Genomic DNA, 14,058 nt, shown 5'->3' with positions numbered 1-14,058 from the left:
TTATCACCTAAAATTCCGGTCCAAATGTTTACGGAAAATTGCCGTTGGTTATTGCAAAAAGTAATAGCACGAGGGTTGTCCTTTTTCCATATATGACTATTATGGCTATTAAAAAGGCCTTCTCGCGTAAAGCATGCCTCGTCCGAAAAGAGAACTTGTTCATCAAAATTTTGTTGCCATAAATGCTTCTGTAACCACCATCGGCAAAAATGTCGTCGATATGGGTAGTCTTCTGGGCTTAAAGTTTGTACTTTTTGAAGATGGTGGTATGAACAAAGTTGTTCTTCGCGCAGAAAACGCCAAATTGTGGATCGTGTAGTATTCGTATTATGTCCAATAGCCCGGACACTGGTGGAAGGATCTGTCTCCGCTTGTAGAAGAATAGCTTCTTCAAGCTCAACAGTCCTCGTTGATAATGGGCGCCCTGAACGTCAGCGATGTTGAGGCCTAACTGTTTCTCTAAGAAGACTATGAATTCTTGCGAATGCGCATACTTTTTGTACATGTAGACGGTTTTCAATTTTTTTATCAGCAAACGCTACATCGGACGAAAAAGAATGAAGAAAGCATGTCTCTTCTAAATGTAATGAAAGTTCCAAAAATAAATTTTATTTTGATAAAAAGCAGTGGCGCACCATTTTTTTCTGGAAAAATGTGCTGAGAGGTGTCCGTACCCACGCCACTAGTGAAATTAAAAATAACCTTTTTGCATAAATAAATGTGTCTACATTAACTCTCGAAACGTGCCAAATTTCACTTAGATATCTGAAGCAGTTTTGAATATATCAATAAAAGTTGAATTTTTTAAGTAAACTAAGTAAACACCCTGTATCTTCTTAATGAAGCATTATTGGAATATGGTTTATATGGGGAGTCATATTATTTTTCAATGTACTCTTACCCACTAAAATATAATGAAACACTTATGGGACACCCTGTGTATACGGATGATTCTAGATAAGTGGGACAAACAAATATCTTGAAATCGGGAAGATCTACAAAAAAAAATGTTCAAACAAAGTCCTCTTTATTTTCGGGGCCTCTTTTACTTTAACTTATTATGATGTCAGTTTTTTTCAAGGTCACCTTCACCTGTCTTTTGGGGTCAACTTCATTTTTCAAATGTAACAATTTTTTTTGGAGATTTGAATTCTTTGTTGGCATTAAAAATGCTTCTACTTGAAACATTTTTTGCTAAAAGTAATGAAATTCATAATAATACCAAACTCTTATCCCGCGAACGCTACAAGTTCAATGTTATAAAATTTTTGTTGAAACAGTTAAATTAACAGTTAAAAACAGTTAATTTAGAGCAAAGGTTGACACTGTGGTTTCAACGTAACCGTTGCCCCGCTCATTATGCTAGGAATGTCAGAGAAATTTTAAATGAACATTTCCCACAAAGATGGATTGGGAGGGGTAGTGAAGTTAACTGGCCAGCCCGATCACCAGATTTGACTTCACCAGATTTTTTTTTGTGGGGTTATTTAATACAACTTAGTTTATAGTCAAGTACCAAATACTCCCGAAGACATGAAAATTCGGATCAAAAATGCTTGTTGAAACATCACAACTGATATGCTGGAAAATTGCAAACAATCATTTCAAAACAGAATTGTTAAATACCTTGAACAGCAGGGGAACCATTTCGAACATCTATTGGACTGATTTTTGTTATAATAAATTAAAATTTACTACAAAATTAATAAAAGTGTTAAAATAAATTAATAAAGTTTAATGAAATGTTTTTTATTTTTTGTCTGCTATTATTATGAATTTCGTTGCTTTTAGCGAAAAATATTTCAAGTAAAAACATTTTTGCTGCCAACAAAGAATTCAAATCGCCAAAAAAAATTGTTACATTTGAAGAAATGAAGTTGACCCCAAAAGACAGGTGAAGGTGACCTTGAAAAAAACTGACTTTATCAAAAGTTGAGGCCCAGGAAATAAAGAAAACTTTGTTTGAACATTTTTTTTGTAGATTTTCCTGATTTCAAGATATTTGCTTGTCCCACTTATCTAGAATCACCCTGTATAGCAACATGTAGCACCACGTTTGGATATTGCGCCCCAAACCATTATATTAGTGGGAAATTTGGCAATTTGAATAGTAACTTCACCTCTTGATAGGGTTTGTAGGTAGTTTGCATCAAGTTGGAAACAACTTGTCTTCAGATGGTTATTTTTGGTTGCCTTTGAAGAGGTGTCATTACATGGATTTTTTTATTTTCTTAATATGTACCTTTGTCTTTTTAGTGATATGAGGACAGTTTCTGGGCACAGTTTCATTCGTCATTGTGTGTAGGGCAAAATGCCTCGTGTACGCCAAAATGCAGTTTATCGGCAGTTAACTCCCTTTGAAAGGGGAAGAATTGTTGGTATGCATGAGGCAGGTTTACCTTGCCGCGAAATTGCACGTAGATTGGATCGAAACGCATCAACAGTGCTAAGAGCTTGGAGAGATTGGTCTAACGAAGGGTCAGTAAATCGTCATCGTGGTAGTGGCCGTCCAAGAATGACGAACCGACGCGAAGACCGGCGACTTCGTCATTCAGCAACGTTTGAAACAATTCCGTCTCTGGGTGCTAACTGGGTAGCCACCCTAAATCGAAGGGTCTCCCTTAGTACCATATATCACAGAACTCGAAGTTTTGGATTAAATTCATATCGTCCTATGCGTCGGCTTCCATTATCACGAAACCACAGGGTGGTCCGACTGGAGTGGTGTCGTCCGAGAGTGCAATGGGTGGATGAGTGGAGAAGAATCGTGTTCAGTGATGAGAGCCGATTTTGTTTATGGCGATCTGATGGACGGTTACGTGTTAGAAGGCACAGAGGAGAGCGATTAAATTTGGACTTTTTGGAAAGGCGTCATTCTGGTTTAACACCAGCTGTCATGGTGGTTTGGGGTGCCATCCAGTATGGTAGTCGGTCTCCTCTTGTTTTCGTTTATGATAGATTAAATGCTCAGAGGTACATTAATAGTGTCTTAGAACCGGTTCTTGTACCGTACATGCACGACCATCCTGGAAGCACATTTCAATAGGATAATGCGCGACCACATGTAGTCAACGATACTTTGAGGTATTTGGAAGTGAAAATTTGGATACTTTGCCTTGGCCAGCTCGGTCTCCAGATTTGTCCCCAATAGAGCACGTATGGAATATAATGGGTCGGAGACTTCAATGTTTAGCTCGCCCTCCAGAGACCATAGATGAACTCCGCGAGCAGGTGCAGATTGTCTGGGATACAATACCACAGGAAGATATTGACAATTTAATTTTAAACACGCCTCGTCGCTTGCAGGAATGTATTAATTTAAGAGGAGATACCACCCATTATTAAATTTTTTCACTTATTCACAATAATTTTCTTTTAATATTTTGATCGTTTTTATCAAATTACCCGACCCGACGTAATGCCAGAATTTCAAATGTGCCCGATGCGTTCTTCTTGGTGTTGCGGTTTTTTTGAAAGTCAGTATATTTACGCCATTTTCTATCCTCATTATTGCCTCATATGCTGCACTTTTTCCGAATTCAATTCAAAGAATAGCAATAATTTTTCAACGTTCCAAAAGCTTTTTCTGTGCAAATATATCCGTCTCTTTTTTTTCTACTTCCGACATTACTCGCAAATCCTAAGGCCGTTTACAATGAAAAAAATATATACAGGGTGTCCAAGCGAACATTGAATATAGGAGATTAACATGGGAAATTGGTTTTTATTTTTTTGCGCCTGTACGGATTATCCAATTGAAAAATTTTTATATGGAGGTCATAGTATGCAAGACCGGCTATCTTTCAGTATTTTTTTCAGTCTTCTAGTTACAGCCGTTTTGGCTCAAAACGCCTCCAAAATTCAAAAATTTGAATGTCCCGCGTAACCGTTCGGCGCCATGATTGGTCAGAATTAATGTCAAAACACAATGTCGCCAACAACGTAAGCGTAAACACCCCATTTCAAATTAATTTTCCCTTTTTGCTGATTTCTAACTTATTTAAGAATTAATTCAGGGAAAAATCAATGGAAAACCTGAGGATAATTATTATGTGGTCTGCTTTGATGTCCCTACGGTAAATACGCAAGTTTCTTATTACCCCATAATGATAACACAAAGACATAACCTAACCTTTTATCTCACTTACTAGACAGAATCTTCGCGGGCAATTTTAAATTTAATTCAAAACAAAACTTGCGTATTTACCGTAGGGACATCAAAGCAGACCACATAATAATTATCCTCAGGTTTTCCATTGATTTTTCCCTGAATTAATTCTTAAATAAGTTAGAAATCAGCAAAAAGGGAAAATTAATTTGAAATGGAGTGTTTACGCTTACGTTGTTGGCGACATTGTGTTTTGACATTAATTCTGACCAATCATGGCGCCGAACGGTTACGCGGGACATTCAAATTTTTGAATTTTGGAGGCGTTTTGAGCCAAAACGGCTGTAACTAGAAGACTGAAAAAAATACTGAAAGATAGCCGGTCTTGCATACTATGACCTCCATATAAAAATTTTTCAATTGGATAATCCGTACAGGCGCAAAAAAATAAAAACCAATTTCCCATGTTAATCTCCTATATTCAATGTTCGCTTGGACACCCTGTATATTTATGAAGCATGATGTTGTTATGCCGTTTCGGCAATAGTCTGTTATTGGCACAACCAGTTTGATGCATTACTTCTTTCATGGAACGTTACGACGATGAATTACGTACAGTGGCGGAAAATGTCTGCGTACAAGCAACAAAAATCGCTTCAACTTTCACAAGCTATGGAAATTTGAGATAACAAGTAAAATTTAACTTAAGCATATATTATCTTCGATTGAGCAGGTTAATAATTATAATATTATTGAATAATAAGTAAACAGGTATCAAGTATATTAACAGTATTTAAATAAAAGTGAATTTCGCAATGGAAAAAAGTTCGCGTACAGTAACAATTTGAATCAAATTAACAATTTTAGTAACGAGTTGGACCTCTTTTTAATTTGATCACTTCCTTTGACCTATTTGGTGTTGAATGGACTAATTTAGCCGTTTCCTCTTGAGAAATTTTTGACTATTTTCCTTGCAGTTTATCTCTAAACACAACGTTCAAATTTATTGAACGTTTCCGAATCCTTCGGTCCAATAACTCCAATGCTCAAAGGGATTGAGGCCTCGTGATTGAGATGAGGTATGCAGTTGCTTAAGAGCGTTGCACAGCAGTCATTCTTTAACAATATCTATGGTGTATTTAGGATCATTGTCTTGTTGATGAATTTAGTGATCCCCTAAGTTCAGCTTTTCAGCTGAAGGTCTCAACTTTCTCTTTGAAATGTCCAAAAATATAAAGCGATCCATCTTAATGTCAATAAATTCTAACTCTCCAACTCCGCTCGTTGACGTGGACCCTCACACCGTAATGTGTCCAGCACCGTGCTTTACAGCGAATATTGAATACTTTGGATTCATTTGGGTATTGGGTTTTCTCCATACAATTCGCCTTCCATCTGAACCCCAAATATTAAAATTACTTTCGTCGGTCCAGATAACTGGATGCCAAAACTCCAAAGACTTACTAGAATGAATTTTCACCAATAGCAACCTCTTCATCTGATCCATTTAAAAAAAAAAAACTTCCTTCAAGCAACACTCACTCTATATCCATTGTTTTTTTTTAACAAATTCTGAGTAATTTTGGGACAAATAGTTTTGAGAAATTGTTGTTGAATCATTACAACCAGCTTAAGAGCACTAACTTTAAGATCTTCTTCAACAGTCCTTAACACATACCGTTCTTCTCTCAGATTTAACAATTCGGAACGGCCAGATCTTGCTTTTACCGCTTTTTTTGTAATTTTGAATTACCCTTTGTACCGTTGAATGCCTTTTTCCAACAGTTTTACCCACTTGCCTAAGTGTTTTTCCTTCTTTCCATAGTTTTATCATAACTTCTTTCAATTCAATGTGATTTGGTTATTCTTAGGACTCTTGTTGGAAACGTCTGCTGGACTTAAGCAGCAATTACTGATTACAACCTGTTTCAACTTGTCTCCGCGGTTTACTTCGTCCAAAAAAAATCTAATTTTTTTAATGTACGCATGCTTTTTTCCTCTTGTTAATGGTGTATTATCAGTTTTATTTAAATATATTGTTGTTATATTTAACATGTGGAGTAAATTTTTGTTAATATTAATTACAATAAACAATTTTTTTCAATATTTTCGTTTGTTGGCAAATATTCTCACAAAATTTCAGATTTAAAACGAACTCTGTTGCTTTTACGCATACTTTTTTCCGTTTCTGTATATGAAAATTAGAAAAACCATAAAATTTCAGTGAGCTTCGAGACATAATTCATGTTCACGTTTTCGCCTCCCAAAACTTCTCCGAAAGTGCGGATTCCGACTACAAAAATTAATTTGTTGGCCTTAAGGTCCTTGTGCGGCGTATTGCGGTGCCTCCAAGATACCGAAAAACTCAAGATCTCCAGTGGATCTCAATCTGCTCATCAATTACCAGCTTTCAAGAGATGATATATGTGAGATGATATGATGAGAGATGGTTTCACCTTCTTGTCGTTGAAACTTACATTATTACCGAAAATGCCAGATCGCTCACGCAAAAAATTCCAAAACGTTGTTCCTTCGGGGCTTCATGGAAGGCCAATACGGTAGCTCTTGTTCCACCTCATAACACAGTGAATTTAATAAGTTATGATTGAAATTATGTCCTTATACCAGAAACACACATTTTGCAACTAAAAAAGCAACTCGCCAGCGGCACGCAGTGAATATGAAAACAGACCTATTTACCTATTATACTGGCTTAAACAATTGCAGTAATGGTTTGGTAAATCGCTTAAATTACCAAACCCCATAACAACAATTAAATCACTTTAAAGGTGAGACCGAAATTATGTGCATTTATGCAAGCCACGACCATTTTGGTCAACCTTGTAAACTTACAAAATGGGTTAAGTGCCGGTAGGTAACATTTTTTTAAGAATCGCTTTTTTGCAATGGTTTTTATTCACAAAATATTTCCAAAAATAAAAATAAAAATAATAGGTACTTTAGTATGCTCATTGCAATGAAGCATGACAACATTCCTAAAATGGTATCATATGATTCCTGTTCGTATTCATAGGCAATTTCACAGATCACCCGCATTTGGCTCACAAACATTCATATGAAAAATAAAAATGAAAATGTGTCAGCAGTTGAGGCTAACCGCTTTATTTGTATTTATACTGTAGGTACCTGTACGCAGCTGGTATTCCTTTTATGAACCCAAAGTCTATGAATTATGTTCTTTGATTATGTAACACATAAATGCGTGCAGACCAAGGCATTTCAACTTTTTATGATTGCAAAAGAAAAATCAGCAAACGTGTGACCTACAGCATTAAACTCAAATTCGATCAAAAGAATTTATACGTAAATCTACATAGTTGAATTGAACGAATTTATTTGCATTTTTTAATAAAAATTAAACTTGAGAAGTTTTAAATTTCAGGCCATTGACGTAACAATGTTATTGTCTTAAGGGCAATTTGGGACTACAATATTGACAATTCACCGCACCATAACTCCTCTTTAATTCCGTGCATAAATTGAAGTCAACGTACCTGCGTAGAGCAACAAAAGAGTTCCTTAAGTGTATTTAAATAACCATCCGACTAATTAGCAAATAATTATCAATTGTTTAAGAAGTCCTTGGAGACATTTACACACGATACTATCATCTTTCCGAATTTTTGTGTTACAGGACAAATTATATAAGAACCAAGAAACCTGCTCATAGATGTGTCGTCTCGAGCTTGAGGGGAGTCATCAATCAACAAGGACTCCAAAAATGGTAAATGAAAGAGACTGAGGAGAGAAATGTTAATTTGTGCGATTTCGCAATTTGTCGCAATTGAAGTGATAGATACGACAAACCATCGATGGAGTTTTATTACTAATTCCAGGAAGCTTTGGATTCCAGATTAATTCTGATTTATGCAAGACCAAAAAAAGTGGGAGGAGGAGGAGGAGGAGGCGAAAGAATGCAAATAGAAGAGACAGAAGTTGAAGGAAAAAAGAGAATAACTGTCCTGCGATGTCGTTGGAATATCGAAAACCGCCAAGGAAGAGGCTTCAATGGGAGTTTCCTACACCTCAGACTACAGTCTCAGTCAGTCGTAAAGCTTGAAAATGCTCGTGAGGTGGCTGGAGAACAAATTTGAAAACCGCAATAAAGGAAAATATTTACATCTCAGAATACAGATTCGACTGCAATTCAAATACAAAAAAATATATAAAATTTTAAAAAAAGTAGTGAAATGTTAGACAATTAGTTTTGGATTGGTTAAGCGAGCCCTACATGATCAGCAATTCTTCAGGCATCACATAAGCTCCATCAGAACAGCAAAATGCTTCCAGTATAGGTTTTTTAAAAGTAAAAGAGGACCTGGAAAAACTGGATTTATGTCTACTGGTTTTTGGGTAAGCACGGGAATGGAAAATTATTTTTCATTTTGAACACGATTACTTGAGCAACGAAACCTATGAAGCCTTTTTTATTAAGGTTTAATGGAACATTTAAAAAATTTATATTGATATTTAAAAAGTCAAGGGCGTACCATTTCTCTCATTGAACGGCCGTAGGTGGTGGTGGTGTAGGTGGAAATATTCAGCCTACTCAAAAACATGCACATATATCTTTTTACAACGTGTCCCTAATTTCATATCCTTGTCCGGGACGATTTTTAAAATATTAGAAAAAAAATTTTTAAGAAAGAAAGTAAACACTCTGTATCTTGGAAACAAAGCGAGCTCAGACTTTACTTGACTGAAATATTTATTTTTATTAGTTCTAAATCCCAAAATCTCCTGATGAAACACTCTGTATGTTTGAAAAAATCGAGTAAATGCGAAATATGTAGATTCGTTTGTTAGAGGGCATACAAAATTCTTCACAAATCACTTTTGCGTCTTTTAATCTTTAATCGTGCTATAAATCTCACTTATTCGTCGATGATGCAATAACTTTAAGTAGACTCTTTTCCGTCAGGAAAATCCGGTTGTAAATCAACTCACGCGTGCGTTCTTGCTTACTTATCCACATATCTTTGTCGCTCTTAAAAAATTGTATTGTATGTTAATACTCAAAAATTTAGCATTTTTATTAACAATCGCTTCATGTACATACAAGAGGTATTAAAGGCAGGATTAAAAACAATCCAAAAGCATTTTGAATCCTGCAAACGAATGCTCAGGGTAATTCGGTTCGTAGAGACGGCATTGTTAGATACTGATAGATGCTGTGACCTACCAAAATTCTATTTGAAAATGACTTAATTTGATTAATGATGATATTCTTTGGGAGTGACAAGTACGCACCATTCACTTGACCTGACACCAATAGAAAATTGTTATTATGGTAATCGTTGTATTACACGTATGGGTGATTAGCATTTATTCTTATTTTTATGCCTCATAGTATAGCTAATTAATATACCTACGATTATTTTAATAGTAAAATAATTACTCTAACGAAACTCCCTGTCTATTCAATCATTGGCTAAAGCGCGGCACGTGCTGCAAGACAACAGAGCTACTAATTGAATACTTAAAAGCTTTCAAGGCGCAGAATCAGCGGTTAACTTCCTCAGATTCAAAATCAAAATATTTCGTTTCAAAAAAATACTGTGTCCAATTTTCATTGCGTAAAAAAGAGTTATAGACCTATCACAGCTAAATAGAAGTCCACTTTCTAATACTATCCCATATACTGTCAATAACTTGTTAATCAAGATCATTATTTTCGAACACATGCCCACATATCTCTAATGAAGTCATTGATTAATTATTATGTATTGAATTTAAACTGCTTTTAGAGGAGATTTGCAAGAGAGGTACGAGTTTGTATGTTACTTTAATGCAATTTTAATTTTTGCCAAGAAAACAGTACACCAAAAGTCTTTTGTGAAACACTGGACACAAATTCTAACAGTACAAAAAAATCTTACCCTAAAAGTGCCATAACGACACCAGCACGCACCGGTCACCAGATTCGAACTCAAAATTTCCAAAAAAAAAAAAAAATCACCAAATTAGAACCAGGAACCCGGATTGGTAGCCCAAGGGAAACAAGAGCAAAAGCGGAAACTACGAACAATGAGCCGCAAGATGCTGTAGTCAGAAGCGACCGCCACCATCGACCAATACTGTCTGTTGTGGTGGTACCAGAACCACGTGAAGAAGAAGCCCATCAGCGGAGAAAGTTTGGTTCAGCCGGGTACCACCGATCGATCGGTCCTGCCTCGAGCGGTTCTGTCGTAACGCCGCCGTATAAATTGACAAATCTTGTTGTTCGCCTTTTAAGGTTTGCCATTTTTATGGTAATTTTATGTAGCTTATGCACTACAGCATTTCAGGAACTCTTGGAAGAAGTAAAAGTCTTGTTTCATTAACTCTGTGTTACATTTTACCACTAATTTTCTACCGGTGATGGCATTTAAGGCTTGGTGGTCATAAGTTTGCCAATTTATTATTATGCAGTTTTCGATGCGGATTTAGCGGTCAGGTCCGAAGTAAAAGCTACGCATTTTACCGGTGTTTTGCCAAGATCTCAATGAAATTTCTTCATTGAAGTATTGGATAAGATGATCATCACGTGAATAACGAAGTTTGGAAATGAAGCGAAAAATCGTTGAGGTTTTTTGAAATTATATTAGTAACCAAATAACCATACAAAAATTATAAACGAGGCATGGCGAAGCAAGTTCTTTCGTTGAAGTTAGATATAATTCACGATGCTCAACAGCAAAAAATAACTTCTGACCGGCTGTGACTCAGACACTGCATTCAAGCCGTGAAGATGTTTCCACCTAGAGATGTATAAATATTGAAAGAAAGGCAAACAAAAGGAAAGTAATATAGATGGGAAAGTAAGTGGTAGGAATAATCGCGCGATAAAATGCTATGGTAGTCCGCTTGCGATGGATAAATTCTAAAAGTAACATGAACATGAAAAACGCACCAAAAAAACAGATCAACCTGACAAAAATTCGATAGAAAGGGAATAAAGTCATGACGAAAAAAATTTAATTTTAGAATAGAACCCACTGTTCATAAGATATACAGGGTTGTTCATTAGTGCGTCAAAGTGCGATATCTCAGTAAATATAAGTTTTGGTCGGGCAGAAAGGCCAAGGGGCCGATAGCCCATTCACCGGGTGAATAAAGATTGTTATTATTATTATTATTATTATCATAAGTTTTGGAAGGAAATTTGTCTTAGTAAAGTTTTTGGGGAGTAAAAGGCACGTATTTTTAAATTATTTTCAAATGTTTCCCCAAAAACTTTACTAAGACAAATTTCCTTCCAAAACTTATATTTACTGAGATATCGCACTTTGACGCACTAATGAGCAACCCTGTATATAGGGTCATTCACGGTGAGTGTCCTATTAAAAGTTTACGGGGTTCTAATATAGCTAGATATCTGAAAATTTTGGATACTGATGTAATGGAGTTTGATCTGTTGAATTAAAATATTGGTATCGTTGCGACGTTGACAGATCTATGTGTAACTGACGACACCTTTGTTATTTTAAATGGCACACCCTGTATTTTATTACATTTTCGAATCTCCCGGAAGATTTAAACCCCAGTTCATCTATCATATGCCATAGCTATGTTGAACTGTTTTCAAAATAAATGATTTTTTTCGACTGATTTGGCAACAAACAGCTCTAAATTGAAAAGCGCATATCTTTTCAGCTATCACAGCTAGAGAGTTGAAATTTGAGCTAAAGACTCTTAGTAGTTATCTGTATCTTTTAATGTTATACATTTTTTGGATTTACATACAGGGCGTGGAAAAATTAGTGCGATATCATAAGGATATAAAGAAGAGCATTCAATGAGAATCTTAAATAGAACACCCTATATATTTTTGGATGGCATCTGAAAGATCAATAAATTCTCTTTCAAAAAATATTATACATTAATATAATTGTTTTCAATTATTTTTGAGATATTAGCAAATATTTTCTTATAAACATTTTCAGCAAAATCTCTAATTTTATTTATATTACGTAGATCTAGTTTATTATAAAGGATATTACAATTTCGTTTATTTTACGTTGTTAACCCATAGCTTCCTCCTAACTGAATCAACTAATAAGTGGTGCCTTTTACTCTCAAAGATTCTCATATTTATTTCGAAAACGGTTCATCATAACTACGGCATACGATAGATAAACTGGGGTTTAAATCTTCCGGGAGATTCGAAAATGTAATAAAATACAGGGTGTGCCATTTAAAGCAACAAAGTTGTTGTCAGTTACACGTAGATCTGTCAACGGCGCAACGATACCAATATTTTAATTCAACAAATCAAACTCCATTACATCAGTATCCAAAATTTCAGATCTCTAGCCATGTTAGAACCCCGTAAACTTTTAATAGGACACTCACCGTGAATGACCCTGTATATACAGGGTGGGGCACCAAGAGCGCCTCGGGGTATTACGTCCTTATTAATAATTTGATCGAAAATTGTTTTTAGAGGTGTATGTAGAACATTACAAGATACATTTTAAAAATATTTTCATTTATACAGGGTGTATATAAAAAAAGATACATCTCAAACATATGTTTTTTTTAATGGAATACCCTATATTTTATTACATATTTGGAATTATAAGAAGAAAATAGTACAAGTTTGCATAACACACATTGGGTCTAAAACAATTGCTTCTAGAGAAATTTTAGAAAATATAAAAATGCAAGAGTTAAGAAAAATTGTTTTTGCTAGATGAAATGAGTTACTTGGCTATTATTTTTTTACTATTACTTCTTAAGTACAAACTAGAATGAATTATTTACTAAACTGATATACAGGGTAAGCAAAAAGAGTGGTCAAATTTTACTCCCTTATAATTTAGCATAACTTTCTTATTTCAAATGGAATATATACATTTTTATGTATTACTTAGAATCACTAATTAATTCCCTTTCAATTGATACTACAGTATTCTATACCTATCTTTTACCGTTTTCCCATAATATGAAATTTTATTAAATGTCGTTTCAGTTGGATAGAGTACCCGCACATTTTCATAGAGATACGAGAGAAGTTCTCAACACTATGTTTCCCCGAAGATGGATTGAGCGAAGTGGTCCTCAGTTGTGGCCCGCAAGATCGCCCGATCTTACCAGTATGGATTTTTTTATGTGGGGCTACATTAAAGATGTAGTGTACAAATTACCACCAACAACAAAGAAGGGCATGAAAATTCGAATTCAAAATGCATTCAAAGAAATAACACCAGACATGTTATCAAAAGTGAAATTTTCTTTTCAAAAACGTATTCAATTATGTATTGAAAATGATTGCCATCATTTCGAATATTTACTGTAAATTTAAAATTTTTTTGGGAATCTGTTAAACTGTAATAAATACTTTTAAAATTCGTCCTCTATAATTAGCTTTCTTTAATAACCATAGCAACCAATCCAAGGCATAACCTGACAATAATTTGTATTATTTAATGTTATTATTGAAAATTAAATAAAATTTCATATTATGGGAAAACAGTAAAAGATAGGTATAGAACACTGTAGTATCCATTGAAAGGGAATTAATTAGTGATTCTAAGTAATACATAAAAATGTATATATTCCATTTGAAATAAGAAAGTTATGCTAAATTATAAGGGAGTAAAATTTGACCACTCTTTTTGCTTACCCTGTATATCAGTTTAATAAATAATTCATTCTAGTTTGTACTTAAGAAGTAACTCATTTCACCTTGCAAAAATTTTTTTTCTTAATTCTTGCATTTTTATATTTTCTAAAATTTCTCGAGAAGTAATTGTTTTACACCCAATGTGTGTTATACAAACTTGTACTATTTTCTTCTTATAATTCCAAATATGTAATAAAATATAGGGTGTTCCATTAAAAAAAAACGTATGTTTGAGATGTATCTTTTTTTATATGCACCCTGTATAAATGAAAATATTTTTAAAATGTACCTTGCAAGGTCCTACATACACCTCTAAAAACAA

At 34.7% G+C, this 14,058-nt stretch overlaps 2 protein-coding genes across 2 annotated transcripts in view; one reads left to right on the top strand and one right to left on the bottom strand.

The window, feature by feature from the left end:
- Positions 1-10,224, bottom strand: part of LOC136347312 (uncharacterized) — a 31,156-nt gene extending 20,932 nt beyond the window's left edge. Inside the window, exon 1 of the mRNA XM_066297194.1 lies at positions 10,009-10,224. Coding sequence (XP_066153291.1) covers positions 10,009-10,022 — 14 coding nt within the window. The 5' untranslated portion in view covers positions 10,023-10,224. The remainder of the gene's footprint in view (positions 1-10,008) is intronic.
- The window catches only part of LOC136347353 (sodium-independent sulfate anion transporter-like), an 85,165-nt gene that overhangs the window by 38,444 nt on the left and 32,663 nt on the right, over positions 1-14,058 (top strand). The gene's annotated exons all lie outside the window — the stretch shown is intronic.

The sequence above is a fragment of the Euwallacea fornicatus genome, chromosome 28 (assembly GCF_040115645.1).
Source record: "Euwallacea fornicatus isolate EFF26 chromosome 28, ASM4011564v1, whole genome shotgun sequence".
NCBI lineage: Eukaryota > Metazoa > Arthropoda > Insecta > Coleoptera > Curculionidae > Euwallacea > Euwallacea fornicatus.
Note: the sequence above shows the minus strand (reverse complement) of the source record. Positions and strands in the feature narration are given on the sequence as shown.